Source organism: Triturus cristatus, chromosome 11, assembly GCF_964204655.1.
Source record: "Triturus cristatus chromosome 11, aTriCri1.1, whole genome shotgun sequence".
Taxonomy (NCBI): Eukaryota; Metazoa; Chordata; class Amphibia; order Caudata; family Salamandridae; genus Triturus; species Triturus cristatus.
The window spans coordinates 615,935,881-615,952,673 of NC_140594.1; the positions used below are offsets into that span (position 1 = coordinate 615,935,881).

The following is a 16,793-nucleotide window of genomic DNA, read 5'->3' on the forward strand; positions in this document are numbered from 1 at the left end:
ATTGCATGCCTGGTAGAATGTGTGTGATGCCATGGAATAAGAAACATATAAATGCTCGGTAAAGCCACCCTGCTTCCCCAAATAGGAAAAAACTGAAAACCAACACTGTTTATTTAATATCCCTAGCAGACAGAGGCCCAGCAAAAGGTACCCCAGGTGTCTATGGCAGGGGTGTAATTCAGGCCCTTGCGGCATGGGGGGGCAGTTCTTCAGTGGGCCCTCATTGAGCCCATCATTTTGCGTTACACCGCTGCCATCTCACAGACCTGCGATGTCCTTTCCGGCATTGTTCTAGTATTCATATTTGTTTAGCACTAACTTCTGTTATGTATTCGTAGTGCATTTTCCATTAGATCACCATTTTGTGTTGATGTGGGTAGGCTTTCGGGCATATTGGAGTAACAGTGTTTGATCGTGTCTGTTGTTTTGTTGGTGTGTAGTTGTGTGTGGTTAGTAGAGAGATGTTCGGTGTTAAGTTTTGAATTAATTCGTAAAAATAAAATATTAGGACTAGGAAGTTAATTTTGGTGGTTTGTGTATGTTTCCTGTGGTCAAATAACCATCAGAAGGTGCCAAGTCCATAGAAACAAGAATAGCTAGCCAATAATTGCTATAAGGGAGTGCATGAGATCCTACAGGTGATCGGGACACCACCTAACAGGAGGTTAAGAGTCCATCAGCCCACCCTTATTGGCGGAGCATCGTCATCTGGAACTCTAAGGAATCACGGTCTGAGCCCAGAATCATGGGTCACAGAAGACTCTGCTTGGTGCACAGGCCAGTGATACCCAAAAGAGAAACAAACTCCTGTCAGGGTATGTACCCAAGACTTGAGGACTCAAGTGATGTGCAGTGCTTATATGTGATGTGAGATTAAAAATGAATACTTGGTCAAAAAATATGTTTAATGAGGATTAACCAGGTTTCATGTCTAAAAGAACCTATAGTCTTTTTTAAAAAAATTTTTTTAGACTAATTCTTGGTTCGATTATAGTGTTTCCTGTGGTCTCCATCCCCCATTGCGGCGCTTGAGTCCTGCCACTGTCCAAGCACTTGCAGTGTTTGCTATCAAGCCCAGAGTTTGCTACACGTCACCCGCTCCCTGCAGGTCCACCTTTCCACCTCTGCGTAAATCCTATTACCCTGATATCATTTTAATACATTTCACCTATTGTATATTGCCTGCACACCATTTCCCTGCACGTGGTTTATGTAAAGTTTGTCCCAGTTCCTACACCCCGTGGTTACTCCCACCCTTTTGTTACTCCACCGCCTTGTGGTTCCTGGCCACCTGCCAGTCTATGGCACCTGGTATTTCTCGCCCCACTGAAAACAGACTTGGCAGAAATGCAGAAAACCTCTTTATCTTTCCACAAAAAAGAATGAAAAACATTCCATATTTAGCCGAATCATTTTAACATTTTGTCCTCGTCTATGAAACCTTAAAAGGACTTAATTGTATCTGTGCGGGACCATTTGATTCTCTTTTTTTATCGAAACTTCATTGCTGGAAACAACCTACTACTTGCACTGTAAGACTGAATGCCAACGGGCTGGGAGCAGTGTGCACCCTAAGATGGGATGCCCACGATCTTGGACCAGCCTGTACCCTAATTGTGCCCTAAAATGGGATGCCCAGGGGCTGGGGCTGGGAGCAGTCTGTGCCGCAAGGTAATATAACCAGGAGCTAGGAGAAGTCTACACCCTGGGATAGGGTAGTGTGTACCGTGAGGTGGGGATGCCCAGGGCTGGCAGCAGTCTGTACCAGTAGGTAGGATGCCAAGGGACTGGGTACACTCTGTATCCTAAGGGCTGGCACCAGTCTATACCCCAAGGTAGGAAACAGAGGGCCGGAAGCAGTATGTCCCCTAATGTGGGATGCCCAGGGCTATGGGTAATCATATCCCTATGGTAGAGGCTGGGAGACGTCTGTATCCTAAGGTAGGGTGACCATGCCAGGGGGCGGCAGCAGTCTGTACTCTAAGGCAGGCTATCCAGGGACTGGAAGCAGTCTTGCCCTGACATGGCGCCCCTTAGGATCGGAGTCACTGCTGTAGTGGGGAGCTGACACACTGCCTACGCCATGGTGCGGCTACCCAGTTGGTCGTAGGCCCTGGAGAAGCAGGTGATTTACTCCTGTTGTCTATATAGCCATGAGCCGTGGGAGTGCCCGTACACTTGGTACAGTTTGTAATCACGACTGAGCCCGGAGCCCTCGCTGTCTGAACCGGCCGCTCTGGAAGCTCCATACTTTCTTAAAGATGTCAATCTGTCAAACAGACCGGATTTATATAGCGCTACTTATCACCCGTGAGGGTCTCCAGGCGCTAGGGATGGGGAGGTTCTGCTGCTCCGAGTTATTTGTTGTAGAGACAGGTTTTAAGTCTCATTATGAACTCCAGTACTGTTGGTGCTGATCGAAGAGGTGGGGGGGAGAAGAAGGATCGGCCGCTGCTGGGAGTGGGCGAGGTGGAGGGAGGAGTGTAGCGGTCTTGTTGGCTGGTGGAAGGGATCGTGCTGCTTTATTCCCCAACTGACTTTACTTGCAGAAATGGTGCTTATTGCTCGGGAATCCAGTCCAATTATATCCCAGACTTCATTAGGAAACTCCTCCCAGCACCGTCACCGTGATGTCACCTCTTCACTCCGTCAGCCATTTTTATGTGGCAGGCTGAGGAAGGCTATTGACACTCAGAACCGGGACAAAGCAGAATCCTTCCCGTGTTACAACATTCTAAGAAATCCGGAATTTTGTGATCACTTGCTAGCATAAAACAATGGCCCAGTTGGCCTGGCCGCTGCTCAGTAACTAATAAAGATCGCAAATCTAGGAAATACACAATTACAGCAGACAAAGGAATGCTTAATTGCCCTAGAGCCAGAATTTACTGAACGGGGTCTAGACACTTTGTGAGCCAGGCTTGTCAAATTGCGAGTTAAAGCAATAAATATTTTAGAAAAGGGCCAGCACAGTCTGTCTGTGCTGGGAGTTCTGCTGTGTTACACAATTTTTAACTCCGGCTTGGCAGCGCAGCTGCAGTTCTTTAAAATCTACACCGCGTGGGTTCTTTCACCTCATGTTATTGGCTATTTGGTGTATTATCCTGCCTTCCAAGAAATGTTTCCCTTGGATTTGGGAGGGACTGTTTTATATCTGGAAAGGACACTGAATCATCACGTTTTGTCCTATTAATTTGTTTGTCTCCTATGTGTATTTATTAAAGAAATTCATTGTGTTTTACTACTATCTTCCCTGCATTGGCAAAGACAATAGGGTAGGTTCTGTGTGAGGAACCGCATTTATGAATTCCTGTGTTTACATGTGTTGGCAATTAAAGGCAGGCCTATTGGCTTTGCCACTGCTTTTTTGTAGTGCAGGCTTCACTAATTCTGTGCTTTCGGTTCTTGGGCAGGCTAATGTCTAAGGTTGTGGGAGGCAAAGGGTTTCCTTAAAGTGTAGGTCGTGGGATTGAAAGGACCTCCCCTGGTCCATTTAAATAAGAGTAAAATGATTTTTAGAATAAGGACTTTCCCCTATCTTGATACTCCGTAGGGCCCAGCGGACGATTGTTCGTGCTTGAATCCTGAGATCCATGGGCACAATATGTCAAGTTATCCCAGAAAGGGTGCCTGTGAGGGAAAGGTAACAAATATCTGGAGATACGCAGTTGTCCTAACCAGTGTCCTCTGTGTGAGTCCTATAACGGGCTAGGGGACTTATATCCTTAATGTATCTATGGGAGTCTTATCAGTTTTTATAGTGTGACTTTTTGTCCCTCTTTTGTTTTTTTTGAGGTGCTTGTTATATAGCTAGACTTGTACTCTCCAACAGTCAAAATATAGGAGACCACAAAGCTCCTCTACTTACTTTCAAATCTGTATAACTCATAAAAGAATCAGCATCATCAATCAGACATACTAAAATAAAAAATAAAATTATTCATGGGCTCCCTATCCTGCTACAATGATCTTAAAAATCATGCTCTTACATCAAAACATCCAGACACATTCGTTCAAAAAGACGCAAATCCACCCTGTTCACTAAAAACAATGCTTAGAATCCCATGTTGGCAATACTCTGATTCCTTAATCAATTATATATAGCCCAAGAATCAATTGGCATTCCGCAGAATACATACAAAATGTGTCTAAATTGATCTTTTTAATACACATCCATATACATCAATAATATGTATATTATTAGCATAAAGAGAATTGCGCTGACGCGCGTTGAAATGAGACAGATGCATTTTACATCTGACCGTGAAATAAATGGAGGACCCCTCGCTCACCATATCAGGAACTTTTTCCAATATAGTAAAGGAGAGAGAATTACTTCTAATTCTTATCGATTTCTGGGGGACACATATATCTTGATATACTCTAGCCTGTCTTGTTCTTCCCCATATATTCATTCTGTCTGAATTATCTCTAAGGAAAGGACCTTTTTGATTGAATACCTAGACTGGAATTTGCAATATAGTTGTCAAGACTACAGTAGCAGTAACTCAATTAATAGGTATGACCAAGAAAAAGAACCAACATTTGAGAAACATAACCGGGTACCCACAATGGAGAAAAAGACACTTAGTCACAAAACTCATTGTAAGACAGTGTATAAGAACATTAAAAGACTCTCACAGGGAAATGGCCGCCATCGGCGAAATGCGTTCAAACTCAGGTTCGCGGTCTAGTGTCTTTGAACGCGCAACCGGGAGAGAGCCAATGCGCATGTTCTGAGAAGGAACTGCGCACTTCAACTGAAATTCTATGGAATACGGAGAGTTTCCCCACTGTGCATGGTATATTCTGTGAGGAAACGAGTTTCAGCAATGCAAGTAGCGTCTTAGTTTAGATTTGAGTTAGAGTTCAAGTGTCTCAGGCAAAACGCATGCGCAACGAGGGAGATTTGACAACAGTAAGATTTATGCCGAACCGAAACATGAAGAATTGAGGTAACGCGTTGGGCTTCTCCCTTCGTGACTCAACTTTCAGTGTCAATATTAACTGCTCCAAGGAGTTCATGACTAGCGGTAAGCCGTATTGAGAATGTTTATTTTAGAAACATTAAGTACCGCGCAATTTACCCATTAACCAATTTGACTGCAAGAAACGTTTGTGAAATCTGGTAGAAGAAGCGAGATAAAAATTGGAATTTTCCATTGAACAAAACGAAATGACAAGAGAGCATTAAATGCCGAATACGGAGTACAAAGTAAATGAACATTGAGTTGTCAGACAGAAAGGTAAATGAGGTGTAGTATTAATCAAATACAACAGTTAGGTTGAGTTTAAAGGTAGTTTAATAAGACCTTATATGTTACAGATGCTGAATGGAAGCAAGTTCATGACAACTCATACTAATACGAGAGGAACAATAGTCTAGAATCAGGAAGGAATTGTATGTTCATGATTTTTGTCTCCCTTTACAGATACAGTTGTAGAACACGTCGAATCCATTGGCCCTGAAACTAGAGAGGACTCTAATTCACATCACGAAGGCTGTCTCCCTCTCTTTTCCACTTCCCCTCCCCCCCCCCCCTGCTTTAGCAGCGACCCTGAAAGTCTTTTCGGGTCGCGGTTGAGATGGTGGGGTGCTGGGACCATCGTCGGCTCCTGTGGATTTGGTCTTGGTATCTGACAGTCCGGCTGAAGTGTACTGCTTAACCTATTAGTATTATCATCTTGAAGAAGAGCTGAGTAACTCTTTGCTACAGTAGACCTTATTCTAATTGGAACGGGCTTCCCGAAAGGTCTGTCTCTCTAACTTGGATGGCCCCAACCACCATCCATATACTTTGTCCAGTGCCCTGATGAAGGTGGAATAACTAATTCTTAACTGTGTCTCACCGAAACACGCGTTGGGGCAATTCTCTTTATGCTAATATTATACATATTATTGATGTATATGGATATGTGTTAAAAAGATATTAATTGAGACACATTTTGTATGTATTCTGTGAAATGCAAATTTATCTACAATGTACAGTAGAAAATAAATTAATATTATGTAATAAAATATATTTTTTAATATCGGATTCATGATACTGATCATTTTTTTAGTTATACATATTAGAAAGTACGTGGAGGAGCATTGTTGTCACTTGTATTTTGACAGCTGATTTTTCACTGTTGTTGTATCCTCCTATTCTTAAGCCAACAGGGTCCCTCTTGTGTTTGACTTGTACTCTACATACATCTATGGGAGTCTGTCAGTCTTTGTAGTGTGACTTTTAGTCCCTCTTTTGTTTCTTCTCTGAGGTGTTTGTTATATAGCTAGGGTACGTGGACTCTTAATACATCTATGGTAGTGTGTCAGTCTTTGTAGTGTGACTTTTAGTCCCTCTTTTGTTTCTTTTCTGAGGTGCCTGTTATAGAAGTAGGTTCTGATATAACCAATGTTGACTAAACTACTTGTTCCCTGGTTCTTCGATCTGTTGTCTTCTTGCACCGTTTCTCTTGTTGTATAGCTCCTTCTCCTTGCATTTTTTTGCATGGCATGTCCTAAATGTGTTTAGCGTGTCCACATCCCCTTGATTCACACTCTCCAGGGTCTTTGCATCTGTCTCCTGTTTTATCATCTTTTATGTTGCATAATTTTTGTACATCACAGCCCATGCTTGTGCCACAGCCTTTTGACACTGTTGGTTGTTTCAGGCAGGGGCATAGCTACAAATAGTGCAGCAGGTAGAGTGGCACTGGGGCTCATTGAACCGTGATAATTGCTGTATTTACTACCCCGGCAGCAGTCATAGGGTTCTTTTCATTGCTTGCACCCGGGTTCATGGCAAACTTGCTGCGCTACTGGTTTCGGCAGGCTGTTAGCTGCTGGCCATGGTTTATCACACAGAAAGGCGCTTTGGGTCAGTCTCCTTCAGCCACTGCTTTGTTGGAATGTCATCTTAATTCAGTTCAGTCCTCACGACAGCACAGGAATGGGAGACGGGGACGGCCCCTTCACTTATTGCTTTGTAGGCCATGTCAGTCACATTTTGTCTGCTCACAGGGATAACCATTCAGTGTTTGGCTTGGCAGGCAGCGTCAGTGATTCCATTTTGTCTGCGTACAGTCTAGTTCCACATCGGAAAGGGAAGCCACTGACCGGCAAAGGGGTTTATGTCAATCTGTGATCTTCTGCTGTGTCCTGCCCTCCTTGTCACTTCACTGCAGCTCATGTCATCCCGGCTCCTGCTATACCCCGCTTCTTCTGTTTTTTCCATGGTGGTAAAAGGAAGACCCGGCTTCTGCTCTGCCCTCGTTGACGCTGCTCATTTCTTTTTAATGACTATTTCCCAGCAGCTCCTTTGACATGCATGCGGGGAAGCTCGTCTGGTATTCAGCAGTCCTAGATCGGCTCTGCCCTTCTGTCCTTCATAGCTCTACTCTGCACTTCACTGCGGCTTCATTACTGCCACTGTTCCCAACATCACCACCGCTACCAACTAGCACGCCAACCATGATGTCCTTGTGCGGCTGTGTCTGTAAGAATGTGTGTGTGTGCATAATAAATACGGTGATGTGAGCTTGTGCGTCCGAGACATTGAGTGCTATCCATAATAATACAAGCATTAGCAAAGCCTAATATCTTGGTTTGCCAATGCCGGTTTACTTGTATTGGTTTTGCCAATGCTTGTACTTTTTTGGTGCAAGCAGCATTTCTTTAAAGGATCTGAGGGGGCCTAGACACAGCGAAGGGGGGAAAGATGACACAGGGAAGCCCCATACTGGCCTGCAAAGCCACTGGAAGGGGAAGAAGACGAAGGTTACATTTGCCGTATAACCTTCCACAAAATGCCATGGCCTTTACCTACAGCCCACCCAACCAACCTCAACTCTTTAAAACTGCAAGAGAGCCAATGTCTAAAAGGGGCAGACCAAAAGCCCGCTCTCTGAATGATATATTGTAAGGTATACACTATTACAAAGTATTCGTAACAGGCCGGGGGGGGGGGAACCCTCCAGTGCCCCCCCATTCAACCCAAGACCAATAAATATCTTTGAGACATGGGGGAACTCTGTGGCCCCTCATCACATTTTGCATGGCGGGGGCATCGTTTTGTGTTACGCCATCCGGGCCGGCTCTAGGGCGGTGCGATCGGTGCCATCACACCGGGGCGCTGACTTGGGGTGGGGGCGCCATGTTCATTGTTTTAAAAGCACCTTATGCCGCGTACATTGTCCCAGCAATTTTCCACCATCAATAAAAATTACAACTCCGGTGATTAATGTTCTTCCTGGAGAGAGACCGCAGCTTTGTCTAGTGAAAGTTTTGACTCATCATAGCGCAGAGGGTTAATATGCCTGCTGCAAAGAACTTGTCCCATGCACATCACAAAGTGCATATAATATAAATAGATCAATGAGTTACAGCTTTTGTCAGAGATCCTTTTGTTATTTACAGTTTATAACTTAAAATCCTGACAGTGAGCTATTAACTGCCATCAAAAAGCTGCTTGCACACTGCAAGGAAAATATTAGAGCTATATATATTTTTTGCCCAGTCTTTCATTGTCCTAATATTGCAAAAGGGGTTCATTTGGGTAGAAATCAATTCTAATTATTAAAGAAAACCCCTAAAAATGGTGTTACATTTTAAATCCAGAATTTGTGCTTTTCCAGTCCAATCCCTCTTAAACTATACTGCCTACCAGTATGGACGAAATATGACTCTTATTCCTTGTAGGCCTCTGTCTTATGTAACATTTCCTATATACTGATTAGCACACTGATGATTGATTGTCTCTGTGCAATGCGTGTGTAATGTAAAGTGTTCTGACATCTTAAACTAGTTTGCGTGGCGCTATAAAACTAAATGAATCTAAGAGACGGTGGTTATGGAACTTGAGGGACACTGTCAAATGGTGGTGGTGAGGGAATCTGTGGCGTAGGTGGTCATTGGGGGGGGGGGGGGGGGGAGCGCCAACAAACATTGTCGAACTGGGCGCCATTGGTGCTAAAGCCGGCCCTGTACGCCATTGATAACATGAGGTCTCCGACAGAAAGCTAAAGAGGTGTATGAACAAGGCCTAAAAAGTACCAACCCTATTGGTTTTACTGATGCCCGTTGGTTACATGAAGTCAGTCTTCAAATTATGCAGGAGCGGTTCTTTGGAGTCGCGCGTGTTTCTGGGTTGAATAAACTCTCTCGTCATCCACCCCTCTCTGATGTTTTTGGACATCTGTCGGGCCTGCGTGCCCTGCAGATGGGCCGCCTGCCCGGGGCACGTGCTCTCGCTTAGGGCGGCTTCTAGTTATACTTTCTTGTGTTTCCATAAAAATATAACTAACAGCAGATGGGGCGATTGGGGTAGGGGGCGTGCGAAGGGGTCCGGTTTCGTATAGCAAGGAGTACACTGCTAAAGGAAACTGACACAGCCCGGACGCTATAGCGCCGACAAGGCACTGACGGAGGAAGCTGGAGGTCACTCCGCTTCATTCCCATAACATTGACAGACTGGCTGACTGACTGGGCTCTGTCCGGCGGAGAACGAGTTCAGTATGAAAGTGTTGTCTATCATCCGCCGGAGTATGGCGCCCCTGTGTGGCCACGGCCAATATTTCAAGGTGTTTGGAGGCCTGCGGGACCGGAAAGGCCCGGGATGACGATATCTGTGTTAAAAACTACATGAACGATGCACCCTTATGCTGCTTCAGTGTCTACGAATTACAGAGCAGTTAATGTGTGCACCGCTGCGAGATAGGTCGGGGGTTAAGCGCGCACTGCATGCGTCAGGGTGGACTTGCAGGCATGGTTACCAGATAGTACAGCTGCATGCCATCAAGGACGCAGTGCTTCGTTCCTGGGTTTAGTTTAACAATCTAATGAATCCTGGGACTTGTAGTCCAATTGAAATACAAATGAAACAAGGATGTGTAAAACAAAAAAAAGCACCGGGATGGAGCATTGGGTCCTTGGTGACATGGTACCACCTGGGATCCATGCCTTCAGGCCACAACATTGCATTTCGTGGCAACCAGCCCTCTTTCTACGAGGTCATTAACAGAGTACCATCCGTTTGTGTAGTGATGGCACCTATGGTTAAAGCTGATAAGTGCAATGATACCGTTAAATCTAGGTTTACCACGTCACTCTGTCACCATAGACACTCACTGTCGCCAGTCATTAGCTTTTAAACTGCAAATCACTCATGCCTGGTCTATTTATCATTTTTTTGCTCAAAGCAAACCAAACCCAAGACATGCAGAGTGCATTAGATTGTCATTCGAAAGCCCAACTTTGTAAAATGGTGCCCATGGTCACATGGCGTGAGCTAACCACGGTATTTAAATCTCGGTCCGGCAATTTACAGCAACGTTGTTACACATGTTTCCTTTAGAAATGAGAGCTACAATAAAGTATGCTGCCCTAGCTGTGTGGCACTCCATTGTTCGGCCAGGGATTGGTAATTGGTCTAACTCTGCCGTTGATTTGCTCATAGGTTTGCAGAAATTAACTGCTCAGTTAATAAAATCAGATGACTCTGTCACCAAGAACTCCATGCACAAGTCTTGGGATTTTCTATTGCAAATCATTGTTTTTAGACCTATTAGTTCAATGGGCTCAACTATTGGGAATCTGGACTACAACTTCCAGAATGCATTACACGGTTATAGAAAAACCCAAATCCTTGGTAGAGGTTGACAAGTCACTGAAAGCTCGAACCAGGCTTGAGCCTGAAGCCTGGCTCTGGCTCAGCTCGAGGTCCTGTTGGAAACACAAGCCCATAACAAGCCGAACTTTCCTGTGGCTTCTGTCCACCACCCTTCCTCCGTCCAGGATGTGGCATTATGGGCAGAGCTGCAGACTGTGCGATTGGGGAACTAGGTTCAAGTCTCGGTGGCTGATTCTGGGGAAGTCACTTAATCTCCCCAGTGCCTATAAACAATGCATGTGACCTTGTGTAATGTAATTGGTGCTCATGTAAAGCACTTCAGTGCCTTCCGGCCGAGTTCACGTTATCAAAAAACTGCAGAAAAGTGCATTAAGAGATAAAAACAAAACTTTAGCAGTAGGAAAGATAGATACCATTTTCCTGGCTGATTTGTGCAACGGGAAACCAGAAAACCCAGATGAATCACAGCTTCCTCACTTAAATTGTGTGTTTTTAGGCAAATATTTTATTTTGCCAAAACTCTTTTTCCTTCGGTATCTTGTATGAAAACACTTTGAAATATGTGAGTTCAGAATACCAGTTGTACAAGAACCTACTGTGCTTGACTTAATGGACTATAATTGCTCTATAATATTCTGGGCCAGTACAGGATTTACATGGCAATTATCTTGCCTCTTAGTGCACTAATGGTTTGTTTAAAAAAATATCATTTTTAATAAGTACTTCTCAGTGCTATAATGGGACATTAATGTCAAAGTTTCACATGTTAAAGAAATACACTTTTTTGAAATTTAAATTTACTTTAATATATTTTAAGTGATGTTTGCTATGTAAATAATACAACAAACATTTTCCCGTCTAAACTTGTGCACAAGCCCTAAAAGCTAAGCCAGACTCTTGGCTTGGCTCGGTTCTCCCTGTAAATTTGCTGACTAGCCCACCTCTAGTCCTTGGTGACACTTAGTCATCTAGAGGCCTTACCGCAAGAGATACCCTTTATACTGTCTCAGTCACTGGTAATCGGGTGGTTTGTCTGTTCGAGGGGGTCTCTGACAACGCCGGGGACCCCACCCTTCTCCGGTGGTAGAGAAAGAGTCAAAGATTCACTTTTTAGGTGACGACTCTGCTGTTGGGAAAAAGTGCACTTTTAGTTGAAACAAATAATTGTCCTTTTCCCCAAATTTTAAAATATTGATAGCTGTTTTTCTTGCCATTCTGGCCACACCATTATCGATCAGGACAGTTCACAGGTGGGTGCATCAGCCATTGATATGTCAAGTGTTGTGAATAAGCCAGAAACGAGATTGATGCATGAGCGCAATTTCTTTATTTAACGCTGGTCAGTTTGACAACTTTAAGGTGTCAATCTTTTATTCTCCTCAAAGAGCAAACAATGAGAAAAAAACTGATGGGGAAATAAATGTAGGGACAACTTCGGTTAGATGATGTTTTTTATTTTTTATTTTTCTCTTGACTCTTGGGCTCTCTACTTCTCATTATACCCCCCTTCCGAGCTTTCTCCTTCCTCCTTGTGGTAACTCTCCGCTTCTCTCAGGACTGTCTCCTCCACTCCATCAGATCTCTCTCTCACCTTCTCATGTTCTTTATTTGTTTTCAGGAACGGGGAAGCTATTCAGGAAGAAGTGCTTCTCCAGTCGGTGTTTACTCTCCAGGAAAGAGGCCGCAGTCGCCCTTGCACCCTGGGGCACCCCCTGTCCAGACCTCACCACAGATTGTGCGCTCGAGCAGCCCCAGGAAGAGGTAGGTGGGTGATGGGGTTCCTCAGATATTCGGACCTGCTCAGCATGGGGAGAAGGGAGCAAGTGTTGTCTGTATCACCTGGGAGCATTGGACCTCCTGAGACGCCGTAGCCACTCCAGCTTTGCACCTCGAGAGACACTGGTTATCCATGTTGAGGAGTGGGGAGACTAATCCATGAGGGGGAGGGGGGTGGGGGGGGTGGGGGTTACACTCCAGGGTGGAGCTTCTGCTGTGAGGTACATTGGGTTGAGGAGCACGACCTGCAGCAAGAATTCACTGAAAGCAAGCGAGCGCTCGTGGGAAAGGTCTCCTGGAAGGGGAGAAGCACAGCTAGATATGCTAGGAGAGTGGCAGCGCTTAATTTGTGCCAGTGTGTGTCTGTGCTTGGCACCGGCAGCTATTTCTAAACACCTCCACTGTTGTCTGTCTATTATTCAGCAGAGCTCATCAACAAACTGTTCAATGTTGTTCAAAAGAGTAATAAAACCAGCGAATTCCAGCCGCCCTTACTGGTTGAGTTGAACCCAAAGTTCAACTCAACCCACTTCTTTTGTATATGTTCAGGTTGGGCAGTGCTGACAGGGGCGGTGTGTGGTGCCAGCCACAGTGGCCCAGGCACTTAAATTTTTACAAATTAATCAGCAGAGAGGGGTAGAGCTCTGGTGATATTACACTATACATCCTGGCCATAGAGGGGTCTGCGCAAGTGTCGTCCTGTACAAATGTACTTGCTAGGCGGGGAAAACAAACACTTGGACACTGCAGGCATGTGGTGGATTCGCTCAGCAAGGAAGGGCTTCTGACATTAGCCGCCTGTCCCTTTGCAGACTCAATCTCACCGCACCAGTGTTCTCTCACTGGTGCAATATTGTAGAGGCTCATAAGCACGTATGTTCTCTGCCAGCTGGCCAAGCCTGAATCCTGTGTGCTGGCCCCATCTCTGCACCCACCTACCCTTAACTCTGCCTCAGAGACAGTAGGTGAGCACGGAGAGGCATCAGCAGGACGCAGGCTCCTCGATCCTAGGTATGCAAACTTGGAAGCAAACAACCCTGCCAAGAAGGCATTGATGGAAGGTAGACCTCTGGTAGACACACATGGCCAAAATCAGGTAGCTCGGCTGGTCTTCGTTCAGCCTCCACACTAAGCCTCTAATGAAAAAGCTTCACTGGCTTCCAGTAGCTCAGAGAACTAGAGATGCTAGTTGTGACATGCAATTAACACTAACCCAAATATGCCCCGGATTTTGTTAAAAATAAAATAAAAAATGAATAAAAATATAAATTATGAATTTAAATACATCAATTATGACCCTAATTTATAGTGAAAACGAAATCAAATTTGAACAATCCTGACGTATTGAAAAATATATTAATGTTCAATAAATCTTAATTGTCGCCGTCCTCAGATGTCGCAATATTCTGGCGTCAGCTGATTATTCTCAGTCTGCCAAATCGGGAGTAAAAGCATAATCTCAGTGCTGCTAACGCAATGGGCTTTTTTCACTTCCAAAAATGTTCACACAGGGTGCAAGCTGACCGAGGGATGGGAAAAATATTATGTATTCAAGAAATGGCAGGATGCACGCCAATTGTAATCTAGCAATTTCTATCAGCGTTGCTCAAACTCATAGACAAGGAGTTTGGTGTGCAACCCCGGTATCACGCTCCGTCCATGCACAGGTAAGAACAAAATGCACAAGAAGCTGGAACCTCATCAGGTTAACCAGTCCCGGGGTGCACTAGTGTGAAAACAAACTTTAGTGAACATAAACAATCTTAAACAATGTCTCGCATTTTCATCCATATATTTAATCCAATGTATTCATCCACTTAGTCTTCCAATTTCAACCAGAGCAAAGTTCACAAAATTCTTCTCCATTTCATAAAGTATTAGAAAACAAAGTTTGTACAGTCCTCCCATTTTTCGTGGATCTTAACTCCTAATGTCCCGCTATTCATTCCTTACCTAATCCAGATTAAACACAATCTCATATTTAAAAAAAAAACATGCAGTGAAAGTGGCAATGGAAAATTAACATTGCGCAGTTCATCACTTTTTACAATCATTCACCAATGTAAAGGTGTTCGGCATATGCCCACCTACCCCAAATTTTACAATAAACTGATACTTTATCTATATTAGCATGATGACAAAAAACTTGTTGGCTGACTTTCTCTATTTTATTTGTTAGGTCAGGGCCCCTTATAAATCCATATAAGAGATGAGCTAAAGCTTTCCAAGTTGGCAAAAACAATAGATTCCAGTTTACAAGATATGGTAAAATAAATAGGAGAATGGACATCTCAATAAGCGCGATTCTTCCTATTAACAATGGGAGAAAAAATGTCCCATATTGTCTCCATTAAGGGTATATAGTTAATTGTTCTCTATCTGGCTTCCCTTTTTGTAAACAAAAATTATTATTCCTTTCTTTTAAAGAAGGCCGAATCAATCCACCCTTTGTATTCAAATCAAGAGAATTGTCAAAGGTTTTATTGATTTTGTCGTGAAATGTTTATGAAATTCGTTGCTAAAGCCATCCACCCCAGGAGTTCAACTAGTCAGTTGTTTTATTGCGCCATTTATTTCAGCCCCTGAAATGTGATTAATTAAAGGATTCTGTGTTTTTTGGATCCGAGCTGGAAGGGCTACTTCTTGTAAAAATGTATCCGATTTAGGAATCAGAATGTGGGTTCTCCATGGATTGTTCATAACGTGTAGAGTAGTAATCTAAAGAAATTGTACTAATCTTACTAGAGTCTTTAGTAAGATATCCAGGTTTTGGATTTCTTAAACAAGTTGCTGAATTTAGATTTACCTTTTTGTTTACAAGGAGAAAATCAAACAAAACCTTTCACCCTATTCATATACCCGGCAGTTAAGTGTGTAACTATTAACAATCTTTCTTTAAAGTTGAAATACACTAAGGAGTGGTCGGAAAAAGCTTCATAGTGATATTGCATTGTCATCTCAGAAAGTGACAGGAGAACTGTAAAAGGCAATCCTGGACGCTGACTTAACTGACATGAAAAATAATATTATACCTTGTTGTTTGACTATATGACTCCAGACATATTGTAAACCTGCGACCAAATAAAGTTGTAAATCTGACTGAATAAAGTTGATTTGACATTGAAAAATCATTGGAAAATATTTGCCTACATTTTTTTATGTTGGCCGTGATTAGAATTGGAGAATCAATACTTGATAAGGGTAAATAATTCAAATATCTGAACTATATTATCGTACGGTAAATTGCACAATTCCTATGCTAAGATCTGCAAAGGCTTAATATTTTCATGTATTGGACCATAAGGAATACTACATTGAATTGTTAGCAGTAGAATTACCCAAATGTCTCCTTTATCCAAAATTGAGGTTCTATAACTGATATAAAATGTTCTATTAGTCTCTAGTGTTGGCCCACTTTGTACAGCAGTTGCCTATGAGAAAAGCAATCTTTAATTCAAGGATCTTAACTTATCTTTTTCCTTTCTGCTAAAAAGAAATTAGTTTCCTGTAAAAGAATAATAGCAGGGTTGTTTTCTTTTGGGGGGGGGGGGGGGGGGGGGGGAGTTTTATAAAGCCCAAAGTCAACCAGAAGATATCAGAGCGCTTTACATGAGCACCAGTTTTGTTAAAGATGGACACATTCATTTTGTTAGGCACAGGGAGATAAAGTGATTTGCCTAGAATCAGAATCACAGGATGTTGAACGTCCCTGCCGATGCTCGAACCCGGTTCCCCAGCTTCAAGGTCGAGGGTTGAATTTAAACTGCCATGTGAAGATGGCATTCCTCTTTTGTTTCTTATTTAACCTGTTAGCATTATAGCTACTGATTGATAATTTCATCATTCTACGATGAATAGCTTATAATGACTGGGTTATAAAGAAAAAAAGGACATGGGAAGTTCTTCTGTCGAACAGAAGTCATGACCTCAACATACCACTATAACTGTTTCTGAAAATGATCTTAATAATTTTTGCTAGAATTGTCTGTATCGGAGTCAAATTTGCCTTAAATTTCTCAGATATTTACTTGAATTTCCAGCCATGTCGTGAAGTCCTTTATGAGACATAAGGTAAAATTCTGAAAGAAATATAATTCTTCATGTTAATAGTTTTAAGCTGGATTGCATTTCTTAAAACTTTTTCGCAAGTTTTGAACTTTTGGAAATAAACCACAATCATCCGAGGTCTTGTCTCCTTTCTCTGAAAGCTAAATGGAACGCTATGAGATCTAGCAATTGATAAATTGGTCAGAGGCTCTGTGAGAACATGAGTTGAAATCAGTTTTGAGACTGCCTATGTAATTTCCATGTTTTTTTCAAATTTCTCTGGCACGCCAACCAATCTTAAATTAAACTGCAAGATCAATTTTTAAGTTGTTTCAACTGGGGGATTTAGCATTGTTC

At 43.1% G+C, this 16,793-nt stretch overlaps 1 protein-coding gene across 7 annotated transcripts in view; it reads left to right on the forward strand.

Moving 5' to 3' along the window:
* Window positions 1–16,793, forward strand: part of PDLIM2 (PDZ and LIM domain 2) — a 176,056-nt gene that overhangs the window by 122,257 nt on the left and 37,006 nt on the right. For all 7 annotated transcript variants that reach the window (XM_085633995.1, XM_085633994.1, XM_085633992.1 and 4 more), the window contains one exon: window positions 12,232–12,374. In XM_085633995.1, coding sequence (XP_085490121.1) covers window positions 12,232–12,374 — 143 coding nt within the window. The remainder of the gene's footprint in view (window positions 1–12,231; window positions 12,375–16,793) is intronic.